This window comes from Ochotona princeps, chromosome 1, assembly GCF_030435755.1.
Source record: "Ochotona princeps isolate mOchPri1 chromosome 1, mOchPri1.hap1, whole genome shotgun sequence".
Taxonomy (NCBI): domain Eukaryota; kingdom Metazoa; phylum Chordata; class Mammalia; order Lagomorpha; family Ochotonidae; genus Ochotona; species Ochotona princeps.
Window position 1 is genome coordinate 115,720,934 of NC_080832.1, and position 14,287 is coordinate 115,735,220.

The 14,287-nt window shown below is 50.8% G+C and overlaps 1 protein-coding gene across 7 annotated transcripts in view; it reads right to left on the reverse strand.

The window, feature by feature from the left end:
• LOC101519479 (patr class I histocompatibility antigen, A-2 alpha chain-like) overlaps positions 1-14,287 on the reverse strand; it is a 50,662-nt gene that overhangs the window by 22,516 nt on the left and 13,859 nt on the right. The window contains exons 1-5 of one of the 7 annotated variants that reach the window (XM_058665889.1): positions 11,299-11,512; positions 10,931-11,200; positions 10,418-10,693; positions 9,523-9,798; positions 9,317-9,437 (exon numbers count right to left, since the gene is read on the reverse strand). The exons of 2 other annotated variants lie outside the window; for them this stretch is intronic. In XM_058665889.1, the coding sequence (XP_058521872.1) occupies positions 9,317-9,437; positions 9,523-9,798; positions 10,418-10,693; positions 10,931-11,200; positions 11,299-11,362 (1,007 nt within the window). In that variant the 5' untranslated portion in view covers positions 11,363-11,512. Of the gene's footprint in view, positions 1-8,216; positions 8,588-8,686; positions 8,746-9,316; positions 9,438-9,522; positions 9,799-10,417; positions 10,694-10,930; positions 11,201-11,298; positions 11,513-14,287 lie in introns of those variants that run through there. 4 more of the 7 variants (XM_058665893.1, XM_058665883.1, XM_058665878.1 and 1 more) reach the window with 4 other exon arrangements.

The following is a 14,287-nucleotide window of genomic DNA, read 5'->3' on the forward strand; positions in this document are numbered from 1 at the left end:
TGGGAAGTGGAGCTCCCGGGACACAAACCCATATGGGATCCTGGCTTGTGCAAGGTGAGGATTTAACCACGTGGCCATGGCTCTGGGCCCTCCACCTCTTAATTCAGTTTCTTAAAAGATGTATTTGTTTTTTGATAGGTAACATGACAGAGAAAGAAATGGACACATAGAGAGACAGACAAAGGATTTCCATTCACTGGTTCATTCCTCAATGTCCACAGCTGCTGGGGCTGGTCAGGGCTGGAACCAGGAGCCTGGAACTTCATCTGGGTCTCCCTGGTGGGTGACAGGAGCCCACTGGTCATCTTCTTCCTCGGGCAGGGGGCTGGACCAGGTGCAGAGCTGCAGGGCTGACCCAACACCAGGGTAAGGGAAGCTGGCATTGCAGGTGGCGGTGGGAACAGGTGCACCACAACGCTGGCCTTGCCCTTCTTTTAAAGACTGTCGTCCAATCATAGGAGCTGCCCTGCCCTCCAGCTTCAGCTGAGTCTCATCACCCCAAAGGTTCAGACCTTCATATTACAGACCTTTGGGAGCAGAATCAGGGGACCCCAAACATTCAGTGAAACGAAGTTCAGATCAAGGTGCCAGGACACGAGGACCTTGGTGCAGGGATGGCGGCTCTCAGTGTGTCGTTCTGTGGCTTCGCTCCTGTGCATGCAGAGGGCAAGTGCTGTCTCTGTCCATCTTCCTGGCTTTCTGGACTGGGATCTTGCTGTGTTCCTGTCCCACCTCACTGACTTTGAGCCCCCATCTCCAAACACAAGCACATTGTGGGGCAGGACTGATACCTGAGAATTCTGTCCCCTGCCCCCACTCCCTGACCCCCACAGCTCTGCAGGAGTGAGCTATTCCACATATATACCTAGCTGCCCTGCCAGCTGGTCTCTTGGCACTCAGCAATGCACCACATCATAGTTTACCCACATAGCCCCTCAGCGTGGTGGCCCCTGACCACCCACTGTCCTGCCGTCTCTAGGACCCGAGCGTTGAGGGGTCATGGGTGGCTGCAGGGTGTAGGGCTTCGCGGTCTCTTCCCTGGTTCACGGACTCCTGAGGTTCTGCATGTGCCACCCAGGCAGACACAGACTTCAGGGCTCAGAGGTTGAGGGCAGTAATGAGTGGAGGCCTGGGGTACCAGTTCCTCAGGGAAAGGGACCCTAGACTCCAAGATGTCCCAGCTGTGGAGGGAGCCCAGGGGTTTTGGGTGCCCACAATGGCCTCCAGCCTCTTGTGCGTCCAGCTCACATCCTCAGGGAATTCCTGGACTGGCTCCAGTTGTCCACTGTGACAGCTGGTGGCTGTGACGGTGAGCTGCTCCATGCTGGGCAGAGAGCAGTGTGTGAGGCCCTAGGGCAGAGAGTGGCCCCTGAGGCCTGTGCATGGGGGGTAGGGCTGGTGCCCACAGCGGCAGCACAGATACCTGTTATCTGTGGCCCAGGATGAGGACAGCTGCCCAGCGCAGCTCCATGGGATCCTGTAGTCAGCCTTCCCACGCCGACTCCCTCGCTCTCCCTCTTTGTCACACTGATGCCTCTTACAAGGACTTCCCACTCTCTCACCTCCCCCTCAAAACACCCTCCAGGTCAAAGATAAAGCTGATGTGAGTTCCCGTGGAGGGGCCTCAGCAGCGGTAGGAACAAGTGACAGGGACTTGGGAGTTTGGGGTCCAATTCCAGGGGCTGAGGGTACCCGCTATGTATGTGATCAACCCAGACACCAGCGCTCAGGGTCTGAAACCCCGGCTCTGTCCTGAGCCACGGGTCACTCAGTGGCCAGACAACACCCATGGCACTGTGAACTGTGGGAAACAGGCCCGATTCTGAAACTGTGACGGGGTACGGGCTCCCCTTGTGTCCTTCCAGGGGTTGGGAGTCCGGAGACCCTGGTGGGACAGGTCAGGCTGAGCCAGGAGCAGGGAGGTCGCGGGCTTCTGCGCTCAGCCCTGTGGCCACACGGGGGCGCCGCTCCCGGCTCCTGCCTGAGCGCCAGGAGGGAACGCGCGTCGCTGTGGGATGAACCTGCTCGGTGTGCTGACCTGGGCTGTAACGGGGTCAATGTCGGGGCTGCGGCAGAGAGAAGGCAGGGCCATCGTGTGTCCCTGAGGTTTGCACCTCGCCCCTGCCACGCCTGTCTCCAGCTCGGATCAGCGCTGAGAAGCAGACCCACTTCCCTCCACTCCCTGCTCCTTGCTGGGACTGTGTCTTCCCAGAGCCATCCATCATCACCACCTTTCTTGAAGGAGGAGTGAGGCTCATCTCTGTCATGGCTACAGGGCGCCTGGGGTCCCAGGAGAGAGGAAGACTGCTTGCAGTTCCTGTGCAGTGAGCCCCAGGGTCTTTTTAAAACTTGTTGTTAGGGTGTGCGGCAGATCAGTCCCAGTACACCCAGGGTGCTCCTACCTGAGGTCTCAGCTCCCCAGGGTCACCTCACTGCCTGGCACGGTCCTCACAGGTCCTCTTGGGGAGACCACCTTACCCTGCCCAGCAATGGGTCATGTCAGCCACCCTCTGACCCTACCTGTTTTGCTTTTGTTCACATTTCTTTTGCCACATTTAAACATTAAGGACTGGGCCTGGCGGCATGGCCTAGTGGCTAAAGTCCTCGCTTTGAATGTGCCCGGGATCCCATATGGACGCCCATTCTAATCTTGGCAGCTCCACTTCCCATCCAACTCCCTGCCTGTGGCCTGGGAAAGCCTTGGGACCCTGCACTTGTGTTGGAGACACGGAAGAGCTCTTGGCTCCTGGCTTCGGATCAGAGCAGCACCTGCCGTTGTGGTCACTTGAGGAGTGAATCATCGGAAGCAAGATACTTCTCTCTGTCTCTCCTCCTCTCTATATTTCTGACTTTGTAATAAAAATAAATAAATCTTAAAAAAAAATCCAAAACATTAAGGGCCCAGCATGGTGGCTCAATGGCTAAATCCTTGCCTTGTATGCACCAGGATCCCATATGGGCACCAGTTTTTGTCCTGGCTGCTCCATTTCCTATCCAGCTTCCTGCTTGTGGCTTGGGAATCGGTAGAGGGTAGGCCAAAGCCTTGAGACTCTACCCCTGCGAGGGAGACCCAGAAGAAGCTCCTGGCTCTTGGCTTTGGATAGGCTCAGCTCTGGCAGTTGTGGCCATTTGGGGAGTGAACCAGAAGATGGAAGATCTGTCTCTGCTTCTCTCTGTAAATCTGATCTGCCTTTCCAACAAAAGTGAGTAAATTTTTTTTGTAAAAATTACTTATTTGAAAGGAAAATTGTAAGAGAACAAGAGTGAGATTACTTTTCCATCTGCTGGTTCACTTCCCAGATGCCTGCAACAACCACTTCTTTGCCAGGTCAGAGTCAGGACGGCCCCCCATGCGGGTGGCAGGAACCCACACCCTTGAGCCATTTCCTGCTGCCTTCCCAGGTTCATTAGCAAGAAGCTGGATTGGAAGAGGAGGAACAAGGGCTCACCCTGTGTGAGCATGTCCCAAATGGCAGCATATCCCACTCTGAATTTAAGGTTGAGGAAAAGTTTCCAAGGATCAAATAGACTGGAGAGATAGATGTGTATGTATGTATATGACTATGTATTGCCATTTACAACAATTTCTTTATTTGAAATTCAATTGCAATCAGATAAAGCACACAAAGCACAGACTGTGCTCTGTAGTTCTAAAGACTTCTTTATTTTTATTTGCAAGGGAGATTTAGAGAGAAAAGCAGAGACAGAGGGGGAGGTCATCTATCGGCTGGTTCACTCCCTAAATGGCCACAATAGCCAGAGCTGAGCTGATCTGAAACCAGGAACTAGGAACTTCTTCCAGGTCTCCTACAAGGTTGCAGGGTCCCAAGGCTTTGAGTCACCCTCTGCTGCTTTCCCAGGCCACAAGAAGGGAGATGGAAGGGAAGTGGAGCAGCTAGAACATGAACTGGTGCCCATATGGGATCCTGGGGCTTTCAGGTAAAGGATTAGCCTGTTGAACCATCATGTTTCCCCATTCTCAGGATTTACAAACACCATCTGCTATTTGCATTCCTGCAAGTGCTAGTTTGGATCCCCGCAAGAAAGGGTTTTTATGAACTATTTATTCATTTTTATTGAAAAGGCAGATAAGATGTACAGAAAGATGCAGAGACAAAGATCTTCCATCTGCTAATTCGCTATCCACAATGGTCAGAGTTGAACCAACCTGAACCCAGGGGCCAGGAGCTTCTTCCACATCTCCCATGTGGGTGCAGGGTTCCAAGGCTTTGGGCTGTGTTCTACTGGTTTCCCAGGCCACAAGCAGAGGGCTCAATGCGAAGTGGAGCAGCCAGGGCAGGAACTGGCACCATATTGGATCTTGGCATTTGCTAGATGAGGATTTCATCATTGAGCCATCATGCTAGGCCGCCATGAAAGGATTTTGCAGAAGAACTTATGGTACCATAGCAATAACCTTAAGTCAGGGGTGATCCTGAGTTGTCCTAATTGGAGGAACCTCTAAAAGAACTGGGTTCTCCCAGGAATAGGACTCCAGGCCTCCACCTAGAAGGAGCTGGATTCTGACACAAGCTCTGAGGAAGCTGGAGGAGGACTCCAACAGCAAGACAGCAATTCAGCTCTCTGAGAGCTTGCCCAGAAAGTACAGCCACACCAGGCCTGAACTTTGGTCAGGAATAGCAACAAGGAAGGGGCTTGTGATGCAGGAATGGAAAGCTTGTGACCCCAGTCCATCCCCTAGAACTGAATAAGATGCCAAATGCTTAAGGAGGCAAATGTTATGGGGCAGGACTGAGCATGCACTGAGCTGGGAGTGAGCTCATTGAACTGTATCAACATGGCAACCTACAGGTTCCACCCAAGATAAGTCTGGGTAGCCCTCGGACCTGACTGCCAGAAGATCAAGATCTCTAGTAGTAGCACATCAGGTGCCATCAAGACTGCAGAGACAACAGGGAGCTGTGCATGCACTGAGCTCAGGGAAAATTCACTGAGCTCGGTGCATTGCACTGGTCCCACAGGAAAATAATACAGACCATGGCATTGTATGGATTGAAATAGGCCCGTGTGGCCCTCAGTCTTAATGTCCAACAAGTTCCAGCAAGATCAATACCACCAATAACCTAGATCTACAGGACACCTGGTATTTCCCTAATCCTGGGACCTGCTCCAACCAGAAGTGGGAGAAAGGTTGTACAGACAATGGTACAACCTCAGCATGGTATCAAAGGAGGTGGAGAGTGGTGAGCCAGGAGCTGGGGCTACGGAAACCATGGTAGAAACCTAATATAAGAACCCAAACCTGGAACTTGCTGGAAGGAGTGGCACAAGTGACTGCAAACAAACAACTATATACCAATAATAAGTAAAATCGAAGTGTGGACCTGTGGGTGACACAGCTTAGAAACCTGCCCAAAGGAGAAGACTCTGCTAACCAGAAGTACAATGACCAAGAGCAAAAGAAGAGACAAAGGCTCAGTGAATATTACTGAAAACTTCCCTGCAAAGTAGCAAAAGCCTTTGCCAACCTCAGAGTTAACTGAGGAAGACATCGAGAAAATGGGGGACACAGAATTCAGAAAACTCATTTTAAAGCTTCTGATAAAAAATGAGAAGCACATACAAGAGTTCAAAGAATTTAAGGAATATTTTACACAAGCAATAGCAGCAATAAAGCAAATGAAGGCTGATATATCAGAAATGAAGAATACAGTGGAGCAAATTAAAACAACAACAACAAAAAATACAGTGGAGAGTCTCCAAAATAGAATGAAGCAAGCAGAAGAAAGAATATCAGAATTGGAAGGTATTTCCTGTCACCAGGGGGAAGCAAACAAAAAGCTGAAAGCAGAGCTGGATCAGACCAAAAAAAGTATTCAAGAATTGAAAGCTACCATTAAGAGGCCTAATGTAAGAGTTAGGGGAGTCCCAGAAGGTGCAGAAAGAGAAACTGGTTTTACAAATATATTTAATGAAATAATAAAGGAAAATTTCCCTAACCTAGAGAAAAAATTGGGAAACAAGATCCAGGAGGGGCACAGAACTCCCAACAGGCTTGATCAAAAGTGATCTTCACCAAGACACATGATCATCAAGCTCTCCTCAATGGAACATAAGGAAAAGATCCTTAAACGTGCACGTGAAAAAATCAATTGACATATAAAGGAATGCCGATTAAACTCACAGATGACCTCTCACAGGAAACTCTACAGGCAACAAGAGAATGGAGTGACATATTCCAGATTCTAAAAGAAAAAAATTGTCGGCCTAGGATAACATATCCAGCAAAGCTTTCTTTTGTCTTTGAAAATGAAATAAAATTCTTCTTCAGTCAAGAAAAGTGAAAAGAATTTGCCTCTTCCAAACCTGCCCTACAAATGATACTTCAAGATGTTCTCTTCACAGAGAAGAGGAATAGCACCTACCAAAACCAAGGGCAAATGGGAAGAACATCCCAATAAAATGACAACAGAAGACTGAACCAATGAACAACCCATTCCTAAAATGACAGGACCAAAGTACCATCCATGTGTATTAAACTCTGAATGTAAATTGCTTAAGCTCAATCAAACGTAATAGGTTAGTAGACTGGATTAAAAAAAAACAAAACCAGTCTGCTTGTTGTCTAGAAGAGACACACTTTACCAACAAAAATCAGCAGAAACTATATTGCATGGGTTTTGATGTTTTCTGTTAGTTTCATCTTTTCAAAACACTTTCTTCTGGTTAAATTCTTTACTGTAGATCATACAGTAGCATCATTTTCTGCAAGAAGGTTCTTGATTTTCATTTCTTTATCTATGCGTTAGTCATTTTGTAGCATGTTATTTAACTTCATGGTGTTGTTAATTTCTTTTTCCTCCCTGATGTTGATTTTGTTTTGTGGCTTTTCATTTAAGGGGATGTATAGTAGCTGTGTAATGGAGACTGTCATATCTAGTAACATGTTATTTAACTTCATGGCATTGTAAATTTCTATTTTTCTTTCTATTTTTGATTTTGTATTATGACTTTTCATTTGAGGGGATGTATAGTAGCTGTGAAATGTAGACTAACATATCTAGATGTGAGGATACAATGTAGTATGTATTTCTACTTCCAGACAGAGATGGACTTACAATGAAACTGTCTACTATATCTTGACAATAAGATGCTGGACTCTTTATCATTGTCCATGCCCATAATGATGGACATATGACTGTGTATGAATAACTATACTTTAGTAACGATATAGAGGAACTAGGTGGTGGTAGGGGAAATTGGGGCTGGGATAAGGGAAATGCCAGGAGCCTATGGAATTGTATCATAAAACAACAACAACAATAATAATAAAAGAAAATTTACAGCAAGATTAAAAAAAGAAATATGGTCCAACTTTTTTACATTATGTAATGGTTATATAGGGTTTAGGTTGCTAGCCAGGAGCAGCTCAACAGGTGGTTTGGCAGGTTACTGTTTACCAATCAGTATACAAACAAGCAACGGCACAAATCAGTAATCATTAAGGTCAAACTGTGCAGGCAGAGGAGGGTGTCTGTTAGCAGTCCCTGCAGGTGCAGCCAGGTTGCTATAGTGACAGGGCAGGATAGGGTTAGTGTGCTAACCACAGTTTCTTAGCTCAGTGAGACTGTGCCAGGTGGCACAAGCTTCAGGCATCCAGTATTGGGTCTGGCCCACAAAAAAATCAGCTGAGTGATGAGCATGCAGCACCTATCCCTTCCAGACTCTGTGGCTTCATTAGTGGAGCCTGAGTTAGAGGCCGCCTATGGCCGCTGCAAAGTGGTATCTTCCCCTGCTGGTGTCCAAGAGGCCTGTGCTTTCTCACAAGTGTCCTTTGCTCTCCTGCCTCCCTCCCTCCCACTGCCTCCTGCATACACAGAGATGAAGGCCACCAGAGCTCACATACAGGAACAGCAGGTGCAGTCAGCCAATGACACTAAGGAACAAAATGAACACAGGAAGACGGGAGCACTGGGTTGAACCCAAGTGTAAGCTTTGGTTGCCCTGGCTACAAGCAGTCTATCTTGGTTCCCTGAGACAGGGCAGCTTGGCCACAGCTGAGTCCTGTGATGGCAGGTATTGATGGACACATCCTACCAGAGAGAACAGAGCACTTGAGCAGCAGAGATGGATCAGCAGTCAGCATGACAAAGCCTGATGGGCAGAGGAGCACCTGGGCACAGCCCTGTCCTCACCAGGGCCTCCCAGCCTCGCCTGTCCCACCTGAAGCTGACTCAACACAACAAACACATGGATTGTGAAAGGTTTTCAGGTTTTCTGTTTATTTTCTCTGTCAAGTTTTAGAATTTCCTCTCAATTTTCTCACCAATCCCCCAGACAAGAACTGGAAAAAAGAAATGATTTGCTGTTCAGATCTGCACAGGGAAGGATGAAGCTGCAGCAGATGCACCTGATTTGAGACAGGGAAGGAGGTGTCCATGCTGGGCTGGGAGGGCCAGGCTCCCACCTCACACTGTGCCCACAGGAACAAACCCAGATGCCATTGCAGGAGAGGATGGAGCATTTTGAAGACATCAAGATGGGGACTTGACCAAGTCTTGCATAGTCCAGTTCCAAACAAGGCAGTTGTCTCATGCTACAGAAACAAGGTGACAAATTTAGGTCACTACACATGGGGACAGGAACAGCAAAGCACACGTGGAATGTGTCCAGATGCAAGGACCCTCATTGTTCCCTCAGCCCCACACCCTCTCCCAGCCAGGCCTTTCCAGATATCACCTTACAAGCTGTGAGAGCAGTCAGAGCCCTGGGCACTGCCCCCACCTGGGAGAACCAATTAGGACTTGGTGAGAACCCCGGGGGTGTGGCTGAGGGAGGAGCTACAGGGTGGGCTGGGCAGCTTCTCCATGGGCATCTAAGACAAGGGTCTTGGGGCGCCCCCACCCTCAAACACACCCCAGTGCTTACCTGTAGCCTTAGTGTAGCACCCTTCTTCTCCACCTGTGAGAGAAAACAACTAGTGAGAGGCAGGGAGAAGGCAGGGCCTGAGGACATGCGTAGAGGGAGCCCAGAGGACTGGCTCATCTCAGAGAAGATTCCAGAACTGTGGCTGCAGAACCAGGAAAGGGTCTGGAGGTGCCTCTCCTGGAGGTGTGTCCTCACCTGGGACCTCCTCCTGACCTGGGGCTGCTGGAACTCAGGTCCCTGTGAGCAGAGTCATCTCTGTGGAGTGTACATGGTGCACCTTCACTTGTGCTTCACACCAGAGCCAGTGTGAGCACCCAGGGCCCAGCTGGGGGTGCAGGTGTGTGTGCATGGTGCTTCCCATGGATGGAACAGAGGACCTTCTCCCTGGGGGACAGGAGACTCAGACCCAGCCCTCACCCTGCCCTACCTGAGCTCATGCTGCCTCCTTCTCGTCACCACAGCCGCGACCACAGTTCCAGTGAGCACAGCTGCCAGGAGGACCAGGCCAGCGATGACTCCCCACATGGGCACAGTGGGCTGAGGAGGCTCTGAGAGGGAAAGCAAGGGTGAGGGGTTCTGACCGCAGTTTCAGCCCCACCCCTGCTGAAGGCTCTGCCCTCCTGCCCTCCTTACCCCATCTCAGGGTGAGGGGCTGAGGCAGCCACTCATGCTCCACGTGGCATGTGTATCTGTGCTCCTCTCCAGCAGGCACCAGCACAGCTGCCCACTTCTGGAAGGTTCCATCCCCTGAAGGCCTGGTCTCCACCAGTTCAGTGTCCTGGGTCAGATCCTCCCCATCTCGTTGCCAGGTCAGTGTGATGTCCTTGGGGTAGAACTTGAGGGCCCAGCACCTCAGGGTGGCCTTCTGGTCAGAGACTGGGTGGTGGGTTATGTGTGCTGTGGGTGGGTCTGAGGGAAGAATCAATACATTCAGACACCTTGCATTACCTCCACAGGCTGTGAAAAACACTTTTCATTCAACCATCTCCAGAATGAACACATGCATGGGAGAGGAAATGCAAAAGCCAAACTCCTGCTTTGCCTCTGGGGCCGGGGAAGTCTCCCCTGCCTTGGAATATTCAAGAATCAGGGAGAGATGGTTCAGAACAGGAGGCCCTGGGTTACCGAGGAGGGGAAGTAACCTTCAGAGCCTGCCTGGGGTGGAGGCCCAGAGATGCCGAGAAGCAGAAGTCAGACCTCTGGAGAGTTTTGGTGTGGGGCACAGGACAAGGGCTGAGCTAACATCAACCAGCTGTGCTCACAGCTGCTGTTGGGGCCCAAAAGAAATCTGCTGTTGAGCTGTTCTCCCTCTCCATCCAGATCCCTTCATTGATCCAAGGAGGAGAGTAGGTCTTTGGAGTCACTCTGGTAGGAGATCTCAGAATCCTGGTGATTTCTCACCCTTAGAACCCAAAAGGGAATAGAGGGAGGAGGCATTGGGGTGCCATTCCCATTTTCCTTTCCCTAGGTCTGAGAGGTACAGCCTCTGCTGGAGGGGATTCTGGGGAGCCCTCTGCGCCCCGCGCACCTGCGCGCTGCAGTGCAGCCTTGCCCATCTCCAGGTATCTGCGCAGCTGCTGCACACACTCCCCTTGCAGGTAGGTCCTGTAGCCCTGGGCCAACCCCAGGGCCTCCCACTTGCGCTGGGTGATCTGAGCCGCTGTGTCGGCCGCGATCCAGGAGCGCAGGTCTTCCTTGAGGGCGATGTAGTCGGCGCCATCGTAGGCGAACTGCTCATACCCGCGGAGGAAGCGCAGGTCCGGCCCCACGTCGCAGCCCGAGGTCCACTGGAAGCTGTGAGAACCTGTCCCCACCCCGGGATCAGCCACGCCCACTCGGCCCCGAACCCGCGAGCTGATTGGTCAGAACCTAAACTGAAAACACACCCGGAGCGAGGATCCGCGGGTCTAGCTGGGATCAGGGGCCGAGAGGGTGAGGGGACCTCAGGGGCAAGCTGGGACCCCGAAATCCCGAGGACGTCCCCACCCTGCTGGTCCCGCGCGAAGCCCACCCTCATCTCTGCGGTCCACGGTTCGCTCACCGTGTTCGCTCTGGTTGTAGTAGTCCAGGGCGGTGCGCAGGTTCGAGCGCAAAGTCTGCTGGTGGACCCTGGCGATCTGTGTCTGCGCCTCCCAGTAGTCGGTCCCTTCACGATCCATCCACAGCGCCCGCGGCTCCACCCGCGGCTTGGCGGCGTCGCTGTCAAAGCTCACGAACAGCGTGTCGTCCACGAAGCCCACCGAGGTGTAGTGGGGCTCCCCGTGGCCCGGCCGGGACACGGCCATGTGGAGGTAGCGCAGGGAGTGGACAGCTATAGGAGGGCGGGGATGGGAACAGCTGAGAGGGGAGGTCCCTGGAGCCTTAGCCCGTCTCCCACTTGTGCAATCTCTCTGTCCACCCCACACTCACCCGCCCGAGTCTCGAGCAGAGCCTGCACCCCGAAGAACAGCAAGAAGAGGGCTTGGATCTCCATAGATTAGAGCCTCAATGTCTGGGCATCTGAGTACCCTGAGTTGTGGAGGGATGGGTGATTGGCTCTGAAAGGGCGAAGGTGATTGGCCGGGAGTGTGCAGTGTTAGGGCGTCACGAGTATCCAGGCAGAAGGCCCTGGCCCAGGTTGTGAGAATCGAAAGTGCAAGTGAAAATGTGTGGAGGAGCCCCAGGGCTAGAATTGTTAGCTCTTCACTCCACCTATGAGACTGACACCCTAAATGAGAGCCATGCCTTGAACTGGGGCTGGGAGTCAATCTGCGTCCCCTGCTCTGCACTGAATGCCATTTTCCACAAAAAGCATAGGGCCTGACCCAGGGGCTGTTTGAGGAAGCTCAGGGGAGACCCGCTACCCCAGCCACAGGCCAGCCCAGTCTCTTCTCTCCTTTTATAGTATTGCTGTCTCTGTAGTATGCTCTGGATTCCTGAACTGTGTGCTGGAGTCTTCCAGAGGGAAATTCATCCCCAGATAGTGCGTTGTCAGACTGTGTCAGCTGGCCTGGGAGGGCAGATGAAGAAACCGTGACTTCCTGGAGAAGTCGTGCTCAGGCACCACACACAGGTTCCGGTGGATACCAGTTTCCTTTGGGTTTAACTACTGCGATCTGCAATCTACTCTATAAAGCAGTGACTTTATCCTTCACGTATAAAAGTGTGTGAAATCCTTGCTATAATGCTCAAAGGACAGCATCAGTGTTAGGAAAATATCATTAGTACGTAATATGTCACCCAGCAGGTCCAAGCTTCTGCCACCTGCTGGCTAAAGCAGGTCAGAGGCCTCAGTGTACACTTCACCAGGGCTGGGGAATTGTTGGGGTGATGCCCTACAACAATTTTACCTGGATCCTTAATCTGTTTCCTTCAATGGCCATAAATATTTCTATTTCTATTTGAAAGAGTTACAGAGAAGGATAGACAGAGGGAGATGTTTTCATTCATTGGCTCACTGCCCAAATGGCCCCAATGGCCAGAGAAGAACATGTCCAAACATAAGAGCCTGAAGATTTCTCTGGGTCTCCTACGAGGGTGCAGGGTCAGCTACCTTCTTAGTCCATCAACAGGGAGCTGGATCAGAAGTGGAACAGCTGGGTTTTGAATTGGCATGCATATGTGGTGCCAGCTCCAGAGGCAAAAGCTTAGCTTGCTATGCCAGTTACTGTGTAGTGTATTTTAGACAACCTCCCAGAAAAGAGTAAATACTAGATGCAAAAAAATCTCTTGCTAAGTGCTGTAACAGACTGGACCACAATATTCCCTGGAAAATGCAAGAGCTTTGACTGGACCTGGGCCTAGTAGGGGAACTTTGGACACTCCTCTGCTGGGCCTCAATTCTTACCGTTGTACATGAGAGCCGGGGCTGGGGGCAGGCAAGCCTGGACAGGCACAGCACCTGTCAGCATACATATGGATTGGATCATGGGATGGGTTGGACTGACCTAAGCTGCAACACCCATAGATACATACAATAACCCAGTTGGGACACATCTTGGACCAGATCAGTCTGCTGCACACACTGGAATGTGTAGAAAATGGAGCTGGGGACAGGCCTGGTGGGAGTTACTGGAAATCACCACAACTGGGCTGCTGTTCCTGCTGGTGTGTGTAAGGGCCAGGTCTGTGGCTTGATGGATTGGGCGGGGTTGCAGCACTTGTCAGTTTGCATAGGATGTGGGGATAGGAACAGAACTGACTAGGCAACTACAATCACCAGTGTGTGCATAGGCTGACGTGAGTAATGGGCTAAACAGGACCCTGTACTGGCAGGCACATATTAGCAGTCTAGGGTCACCCCAGATGAGATTTCTTGGGGGATTTTCTCAAGTCTCTCCCAAAGAAGTCTATCCAGACAACTCTGCAAAGTAGAAAAGTTTGTTGAGAAGGCAGGTAAACAGACCAACTGGCTGGGATCAGCTCTGTTTTCATTCTGAGTGTGAACCTGGGATGTGGGTTACAAGCTTTTACACAGAATGTGTGAGTTAGGCAGCTTGGGAATCAGGTGAGCTGGGCAGCCATGGGAACTAGGACATACTATATTAGTTCCTGGAATTGAGGGTTACTATGAAGGCATGTTTCACCTTGTGCTTTGACCCAAAAATTAGCAAGCTGGCAAACTATTTTGTACAGAAACATAAAGAGCAGGTTAACAGATTTGTGCAGGCTTGAATCAAAGTGGCTTCATTTTGTGGCTAGATTCCACATCTACAACTAGATCACTGGACTCAAAACCCTGACCACAGGGAGATCACAGGATTTATGATCTGACCTTGGAATGCATGTATCAGAACAAGGCCTCCTTAATTGCTAATGCCTGTGTAGTGGAGAGCATGCTCATGGGCATGGAGCAGACATGACAGCCAGCTCACTGGGCCTGCAGGGAGCAGCAAGTGTTATGTAAGACAATGAAGAGCAGAGCAGGTTGGGCAGCTCTTCTGGCTGGGCTTTAGCAGCAAATGTCTGGGTGAGTGGATACACCAGGGTGGATTCTGTCAGCCAATGGACCTTTGAAAGGTTTCTCAATCTTGGAACAGCAAAACTAATAGTATATCAGAACTATTAAAACCATTGAAACAATGCCCTCGGAACATTCTTACCCACATTGGGGTTCTTAAGAAGACAGCAAACATATATCCTCTTTTTCCAGGGACTGATACAGTTGGGCAGCTGGGAACACCCCTCAACGTTCCTTTCCCCAGGCTGGCACTGTGACTTAGTAGGCTATGGTGCCTGCCTCTCTTTGGCTACTGGTTAGCATCCTGCCTGCTCCACTTCTGATGCAGCTCCCTCTAATAGCCTGGGAAAGAAACAAAGGATGACCCAGGTCCTTGGGCCCCTGTGCCCACATAGGAGACTGGGAAGGAGCTCCTGGATCCCAACTTTGGATGGGTTTGGCTCCACCCATTTTGGCCAT